The following is an 8,080-nucleotide window of genomic DNA, read 5'->3' on the forward strand; positions in this document are numbered from 1 at the left end:
AGCGTCTCACGCAAAAGATAACCACAAAAATAATTAGTTTTCTATTGAAATAACAATCCCAAGGCTTACTTAATGTGTTTCCTAAATAATTAAATGCCCCAATAATGATGCCACTATTGTTGTCACAAATTGGCAATTCATGTACAGCAATCCAGGGACTCAAGGATTGTACAGTAGCTTCTCACTTCTTGCTTTTGTTATGGCCCACAACCAAAATGCCAATAATTAATGCCATTCACTCGTGAAAATCCTTTTTTACCTTACCAAAAATGGAGGTTTCGGCAGCCATTGTGATTCAAATGTAGATAGGTTTCAACAGTTTTGGCTTTCTCCCCCAAATACACCCATTATGTTCAAGTTTTTTCACACTAGTGGGATCAAATTATAGAGCCTATATCATTGCATTCTTAAAACTTTGAGCATATCACACTTTTTAAAATGCTATGCATGTTCCGTACATGAATCCCAAATTTCCTTCATGAGTCCAAAAGAAAAAAAGACACAAAATAAGCTTGCCCTATTAGAATTGGCATAATATGCAAACACATGTCGGATAAGAACAAATTGAACAACTCATGTTATAGTTCTTGTTAATTTTAATGAATCCATTTAATTTGCATAAATTGAGATACACCTTCCACGTAAAGTGATAGTGACCATCCTCGTTGTATTCATGAGGATCTAACAAGTGCCAAGTTTTCAATTTTTCACAAAGACACGCTTTGGTGTGTTTCTTCCCGAAAATCATTTTCATGGACTAAAAAATAAGAAAATTGCATGTACCCAAGTAAGAAATTGGTATTCTAAGTCCAACATCAAGCGTAGCCGGCGCCAAATATACTTATATAACCCAATGTTTTTCTTCAACCGTTGACATTCAAAAATGCATTAGTCTCTACCTCTTTAGCGTGTACCTCACTTCTCTTGTTCAAATTTCCCACTCTTCACAATCCCAATTGCCTAACTTTTTCCTTGTTCCCCATGCAAACACACATATAAAACCTCTTCCTACTTGGTAAAAAAATTGCTCAAAAATCTCTACAAACCCACCATTCCTTAAAACCAAGCTTCTTCACAACCAAATTGTCAATTGATTGAACACTTGAATAGCCCTTCCTTCCATGGCAAATCGTCATTCTTCTAAATGCTTGCATCTTCCATGCAAAACATTATCTCTTGTTCTCCTTTTGATTTACTTGCTACTTGTTGGTTCTAGTGAAGCAATAAGAACGGGGCAAACTATGAGGCTGAATGAAAGACTCAAGGGAAAACACAACAAACAGAGTTTTCCATACCAAAGCATGGTTTTCAACTTCTTCCCCAAAGGGTCAGTGCCACCTTCAGGTCCCTCAAAGAGGCATAACGCGGTGGAGGATTCAACACCTCAAAATTAAGTAAATAGGATGTCCATTTTGTTTTATTTTTTCCAATTTTTTTTTTCTCTTCCTCTTCTTCTTGTATAATTTTTTGGTTTTTGTATTGATGGAAAGGATGTGAGGATTATAATTAGATTGAATATCAAGCCCCAAGAGATCAGATCCCTAAAGGGTCTGAAATTTTTTGGCTCTTATTCTAAATTATATTGTATAGAAAAAATTGTTGTCATATATAGGAATATGTATATTATTTTAGGTATGATGTGAGACTTTTCTTCTATGAAGAGTGATGATGATCCATCGAAATGGCTTGGACTTTAATCTCTTTTTCTCTAATTTCGTGAGTATTTGCAACGGCAACATCATTTGCAGCCGTAAGGTTTTTTCATTCAAATTGATGTTACCCTAATCTTCTCATATGTGACTTTTCTATGTGTAAGTACGTGTAAAATTGACATCGAGCGAAAATTAAGAATTCTTAATTTGGATTTTTCAATGTTGAAGCATAAAAGGCGAAAATGGAATCCTCAAAGTCTTCTAAATTACCCTTTTAGCTGGCTTAGACTCTGACGGGTGTGGCTTGGCCCACTCTATTGTGAAAATTACACTCACAAGACAAAAAAAAATTACTCTGTTTCCTTCGAAAATTCCCAGTACTTTCTTGTTGAAGATATTTAGTGCATGATTAATTTATATTATTTTAAAGACAAATTAATTTTTTAAAATTTAAACAATTTCGAACATGCACCCAAAAGAGATACCTATTGGTTCCATTTTGGTTAAAATCCAATATCTTCTTGGTTGTACCTTGCACGGCTTCAGCCATGCACTTAAAAAGATTGGGAAGTATGGTTGGAAATGTGTACAAATTTCAATGAATTGAAGGCAAAGGGAATTATTATAATAAGGTCAAAACACCAGCATGAAGCAAACAAGTTAATGCGTGCAATGGTTTCATCTTAAAACCTTTAAATTTCAAGTTTCTCTGCCAAGGGATATTTGTCCTCTTAACCATAAGTTATGTAAGAGTTTCACACTCGGACACTTGGAATACTGCATAACACTTTCAGTACTTTTAGATTCAATTTTATAATTTGTATGCTAAAACTGACTGAAAAATACCACAATGGATTTTAACACTTTTCATGTCTGCAATGTTCATATTCATTTTTAAAAGCATGAAGCTGATGGATGGATGAATGAATAAAATAAAAATATCATAAAGATTTAAGATCATCAATATGTTATAACTAAAGTATTTAAATTATAAGATTAACTAAATGTGGCGCTTAAATTACAACTCATACAATTCATAATTCAAGTTCTGCATGAAAACTGAATCAACCAAATCAAAATAAGGTTCGATTAAATCAAATCATACTGGGTATTCTCTTGCAAAACCGAATCAAACTGGTTTTTTAGGTTTGGTGAACTGGTTTTAGTTCATGAACAAGTTTTTGATTTTCCAAATTAACTGATTTTTTTTATCATTTGAACTGTTTTTGTGTTCTTATTTGCAATCAAACCACATGAACATGAAAGATAAATTCAAAATTCAAACTTGAACGCGATCTGATTGACGGAAGATCCATACAAAGAGTGTTTGAATACTTGGAAAATTTGGGACAGGGAAAGAAATATTCAAACAGTAGAAGTCATGAGTCGATGCAACAGTCGACAATTTGATTTTTCAATTGTTGTGAGTTCCACACACATTTAAATATTAGAGTTAAACAGGCAATTTCAACTCTCATATGTGACTAGTCGTGAATTTTGACATTGATCATTGTGCAATTGCTAGGAATCTTTGTAGAATAGTTTTAGGTTTAATTGTTGAAAGTAATATTCTTTTATTGAACAAGCTTTTTGTTAGAAATATAAAGTGTCCTATACAAAAAATTACTAAAACTTTCTAATTCTTGACTCGTAAATAATATCACAGGAAGTATAAACAATTTTTACCAGTGTAAACGAATGGTATCATTTAACTAATGGTGTAAATAATATCATTTTAAAGCATAAAAATTACTAAAATAGATATTACTTCTCTTAATAAAACATTTTCCATACACATAGTTAAGAGTCAAAATATAATTAAATATTTAGGTTTATTACTATCTGTCATAAATATCGAACTTTGTTGATTACACACATAAAAATATGTATATACAAGTGGGTTGGTCAATTGCCCTGCCTTAATTAAATATGTAAGTCATGCAGAAAATGGATGAAGAATAACTAGAAATGGCTTTAGAATATGAATTATATATAGTACATGAGATAAAGTATATCTCAACAGCACCTACTATATATATTCTAAACTCACCATTTATGAAACAAAATATGAATTATATTTTTAAATATAGACAAATAAAGGTCATTTGTATATTTTAAAATATGACCTTTACAACATATGCATTATTTACCATTTTAAATTTTAAAGAAATGGGGAAGACACACGGCACGTAACTTTCAAACATATCCCAAGTTGAACTGAGTTAGTATAATATATTGTTTTGACATGATCGAAGTTGAAATTAAACATTGCACAGGATTAGTTAAATACACGTTATCCCTTTATGATTATTTTAACAATTTTACTGAAAGATGTTGAGAGCAAAAAGGGATTCGTTAAAATTGACATAACAATCTAATTTGAGTTGGATGTGAAGATTGTGTCATCGTCACGCAATGTTATGAAAAAATGAGAGAAATTTGGGTTCTGTTGGGCTCAAGTTATTGACAAATTGAATATTTCTTTCACTCAAAATTAGCACTTTTACTAATAGAATTTAGAACCCAGTGAAAGAAGCACAGTATCTAAAATTGGTATCATTTATGGTGTGAATTGAGATGAATGTGTTTAAAGGGCTGCAATTTCCAGTTTCTACGGAATGCAAATCTCAAGAACTTTGATTTTGGTGACAGTGTGGAAAATATCCAAAATACACGGCATATACCACTAATGTTCATTGGGAGTTGATAATGGGATTCCTTCTCACATGGGGTATGTATGTCCAACAGTTTCATGTTTATTAATTGTAATTATAATAGATTATTTATAATTTGTTTATAGTAGCTTGCTTGGTATAATAATAATTTTAATGTTGGTCTAAAATAACATTATTATAATTATTTTTTACTTTATAGTCATCTCTCTCTTTATTATTTTACCTTTCTTTATTTCATTTTATATCATTTGTTTCAAGTTAATGATGTCATTTTTTTAGCACAACTAAATTTTAATTTTGCAGAATTTGAGATTAAAAAAAATGATATAAGGAAAAAAATTAACCAGCAAAAGAAACATATGCGGATCATTTTGCAGACTAGCTCATTTAATCATGAAAGCATGCTTAAAACTTATTTGAAGCTTAAATATGTTTGTCTCAATATTAAGGTGTAACTATATTTTAATCCTCAATTAAAAATGTTACAAAAATAAATAAAAAATATTGTTAAATAATCAAATTTAAACTCAAGTAAACAAAATAAAATTTATTTCATTGAAAACTTATGAAATGACAGAGACAAACAGAATAAAATTAATTATTACATTTGAACCAAACAAATCACACACAATCTAATATACGCAGTTGAAAGTGTATTTCAATTGGTGTCAAATTTATTTATTCGTAGTTACATTTTTTTATTAATTTTTAATTACTAACTAGAAGTGATTTTGTCATTTCTGTTTTCTTATTCATTCAATTTCTTAAAATTTAGTTTTTTTTTCTTACTTCCCTTACATTGAAAATGAAAAGAATGTCACAAATATAAAAATAAATAAATGTCCAACATTCATTATTTAAAGAACAATAAACCATTAAATCTTATTGTTTTTTATAATAAAATAATTCCAAATGAGTAAAATAAAAAAACTTACTATCCTAATTTAAAGATAATAAATAATTTAAAATATAAATATCATAATTTTAAATAAATTACTAAATTTGAAACTTTAGTTTACATTGATTATAATACCTTTATTTATAATTTTATTTTTATGAACTAGTTTTATTAAATATTTTTCATTCAATTAGCTATTTCTCAGTTTTAAATGAACATATTAACTCTCAGCTATTTTTAAAAAAAAAAAAAATTTAACTAGCTTATCCACTAGTTTTACTAACCACACCTTGAAGCAGGGGTTAATAAAAAAACTAAAACCCAAAAATCATTGGAAACTTCTGCCATGCCTCGTAAATCATGCAAACTGTAAGAATTTAATCCTCTACATTAAATAAAACACTAGTATAAATATTAAAATATGATTTTTTAATATAAAGATTAATTTAAAAATAAATATCAACTGAAAAAATTAAATGATAAATAAAAATTCTACAACTTCTAGATCTTCAAAATTCTCATATCTCCAACCCAATTTCAAATGGTGAATAAAAGCAGCAAACTAAGAAATAGTCCCAACCTTCTTTAAACCTCAAACAACAATATGAATCATTTTTAAAATTTTCAAAGAGTAAAAAAAAAAATGAAAACTAGAATCACAAGAAATCATATTTAAATATGATACTTAATACATATTTTATCTAAAAGATAAAATGAGGTGGGCACATGTACAATCAACACAGACTACACACAACCTGCATTTTCAACTAATCTTTAGCAAAACCCACCCACCATGATTTCCCAAAACAAAGACAGAGACAACAAAGTTTTAACAAACCCTATATTTTCAGTGTTGTTAACTAAAAAATATTTCAACAAAAACTTGCATTTATAATTGTGTTATGTAAAACTATAATTTTAATTAAAAAGATAACAAAAAAACATCTTGCAAAAATCATAAAGAACCACAGCTTTGTGTGCCAAGGAGAAATCACCTTACATCACCGGAAAAAAAAATAAATTCAAAACACCATTCAGAAATATATAAAATGGCACATTAAACTATCAGTTTCTGCATCCTCTTTTATCTTGTGCATTCCAAGATGAAAGAAATTATACAAATTCTAGATCAACACTGGAATATTCAATACTATGTCAAAATCCCATACCCTTCAACCCAATTTAAAGAAGTGAACAATAGAGGCATCGAACTGGGAAATCAAGCAGTCCCTCACCTTCTTTACACACAAATGCCAGACATATTTATCAAATCAAAAATCACATAGATAAAGAACTATATATAAAGTTGAGCACAAACACATACATTGGCAATCATGTAGTTAAACTCTAAGCAAGTAAATGCTGAGTTCAGGACCCCCACTAGCATCAGGGTTGATCATGTAGAAGGCTTGAGAATCTTTGGACCCCACAACCCTCTCATACTTGGCTCTCATGTACATGAGCTCACCTTCGGACCCAACTCCATTCCCACAACCTGGCATTGGCAACACACCAGCACCCATTGAAATGGGCTCAACAGCCTTCAAAATCTTCCACTCTTCAGGCCCACATTCACGCCTATTTGCATACCCACATTTTCTACCATTGCAATAAGTCCTCCAAAGTGGTTCATCCACCAACTTCACACCCTTGCTACTACCATTGCTATGCTCTTTCTTCTCACACTCCAATGCAATCCTCACCAACCCAGAAGCCATTTCCCTAACCAAAACACTCGTGGGTGTTGCTAACTCTATCAAGAATGCAGGGCCCAATTTTGGGTCCTCTTGGAATGAAAAATGCACGTGCCCACGACGGTGGCCAAAGAGGGTCCCCACCACACGTGTGCCAAGGCTTGGATTGTGTAGAAGTGAACCTCTTTTGGTCATGAACACTGTTAGTGCTGACTTCAACTTTGAATGCTGCTTGTTCTTATTCTTCTTATTCTTTTCCATTGGCACAATGGCACCATCAAGTTGTGGTGGCATTTGGATTGTAAAGTGGTTATGATCATGATCATGATCATGATCCTCTTCATCTTCAGGAAAATGTGAGGATGAAGTTATGTTGAGGATTTCTTCCTCGTCATCCTCATCCAAAGATGGCTTCTTTTTCCAATGGAAGTACCTCCTTGAGAAGGAGAAAGAAGAGTCATGCGGGGATTTGGCTGCCATTATGGTCTTCATTTTGGGTAGAAATAGAACATGGAAAAGATGGGATTTTGTTTCACATGAGCATTAACATGAACAAAGGAGAGTAACATATAGGTTGTGTTTTTTTTAATAGGATGATATGTGATCTTTATGCGCAGTGCATTGTGTGTTAAATGGGTGATTTATTAACCCTTTTGTCAGTGTTTGTGATACCTAAGTACAGGCAAGAGAATCTGACAAAAGGAAGGTAAGCAGCCCCCACCTACCTCTTTGGAACAAGGAATTGGAGCCAACAAATGTAATGTAACCAGAGTTGAAATTGACACCATTTTAAATTTGATTGATTCTCACAGAACTTATTCTCCTCTCATTTGAAAATTTCCTTATGTTAAAATTAATCATATTTTTGTGTTTTTAATATAATAAAAGAAATAAACTGTTAAATTTAAAAGGTTAACATTAATAAAATCGATAAAAATGGTATTGACTATTGTGATAATCATTTTTTAAAAAAAAATGGAGTACATTTATAGATTATAGTAGTTGGGTAAAACATAACATAAGAATATCATTAAAAATAATATTTTCTTAATTTTAGTGAAATCATATGATTAAAACAAACTAAGACTTCTAGAATGGCATAAATTTAAAATAGATGCAGTATGAAAATTAATTATATCCTTCTCTTTAGTATTAAGTTTT

The 8,080-nt window shown here is 30.8% G+C and overlaps 2 protein-coding genes across 2 annotated transcripts; one reads left to right on the forward strand and one right to left on the reverse strand.

Annotated features, from left to right (window-relative positions):
• Positions 1–1,061: 1,061 nt before the first annotated feature.
• LOC113869930 (protein IDA) lies at positions 1,062–5,292 on the forward strand (the record flags this gene model as incomplete). Its single annotated transcript, XM_027506477.1, has 2 exons — positions 1,062–1,367; positions 5,278–5,292. Coding segments are annotated over exons 1-2 (261 nt in total), but the record flags the coding sequence as incomplete, so codon positions are not given.
• A 1,273-nt stretch (positions 5,293–6,565) lies between these two features.
• Positions 6,566–7,411, reverse strand: LOC113870357 (protein MIZU-KUSSEI 1). Its single transcript, XM_027506952.1, has one exon. It carries the CDS (start codon positions 7,409–7,411, stop codon positions 6,566–6,568), a length of 846 nt encoding a protein of 281 aa, XP_027362753.1.
• Positions 7,412–8,080: the final 669 nt, after the last annotated feature.

This window comes from Abrus precatorius, unplaced genomic scaffold, assembly GCF_003935025.1.
Source record: "Abrus precatorius isolate BTA unplaced genomic scaffold, Abrus_2018 Scaffold6, whole genome shotgun sequence".
NCBI lineage: Eukaryota > Viridiplantae > Streptophyta > Magnoliopsida > Fabales > Fabaceae > Abrus > Abrus precatorius.